We start from the raw sequence: 581 nt of genomic DNA, 5'->3' as shown, positions 1-581 counted from the left end.
GGAGGAGCCGCCGCACTCGGCCTACCACGGCAGCAGGAGGGAGGAGCGGCCCTACTGCGACACCTGCGAGATGTTCGGGCACTGGACGGCCGACTGCAACGACGACGAGACCTTCTGACGCAGCCGCGCCGGCGGGACGGACGCACGGACACTGCCCACCGCTGCCCAGCACCGCACTGCCCGGGGCTGGGTGGCAGGAAAGGGACAACGTCTCTTGACCCTCTCGCTCCCCTTCCCCTTGGTCCAGAATCAGTAAATGATAATCACTATTTTGCTCCTCCACTACTAAACGCCCCACATCTCCCTTTAACAAACTTTTAAGTGGAATATAAATAAATGATTTAACAAATGACTTTATGCTGTTTCTTCCCAGGTTCTGGGTTTGTCCCCACTCTTAACAAGAAAATGCCCTCGTGCTGTTGCATCTGTTGATGGGAAAACGTGTATAGGAATGAAGCACTATAGTTATATTAAAGCTTATTTAAATACCTTAAAAATTATGCTGTTAATTTTCATATTTGCACTAAACCATTTTAAGGCTGAATTTGTACATTTAGATTTCTAAGCTTTTTCTTTTTTTT

At 48.0% G+C, this 581-nt stretch overlaps 1 protein-coding gene across 4 annotated transcripts in view; it reads left to right on the top strand.

Moving 5' to 3' along the window:
• CLIP1 (CAP-GLY domain containing linker protein 1) overlaps positions 1-118 on the top strand; it is a 54,909-nt gene extending 54,791 nt beyond the window's left edge. For all 4 annotated transcript variants that reach the window (XM_010022723.1, XM_010022725.1, XM_010022722.1 and 1 more), the window contains one exon: positions 1-118. This exon is cut by the window's left edge and continues 99 nt beyond it. In XM_010022723.1, coding sequence (XP_010021025.1) covers positions 1-118 — 118 coding nt within the window.
• Positions 119-581: the final 463 nt, after the last annotated feature.

The sequence above is a fragment of the Nestor notabilis genome, unplaced genomic scaffold (assembly GCF_000696875.1).
Source record: "Nestor notabilis isolate BGI_N333 unplaced genomic scaffold, ASM69687v1 scaffold11989, whole genome shotgun sequence".
NCBI classification, from domain to species: domain Eukaryota; kingdom Metazoa; phylum Chordata; class Aves; order Psittaciformes; family Psittacidae; genus Nestor; species Nestor notabilis.
Note: the sequence above shows the minus strand (reverse complement) of the source record. Positions and strands in the feature narration are given on the sequence as shown.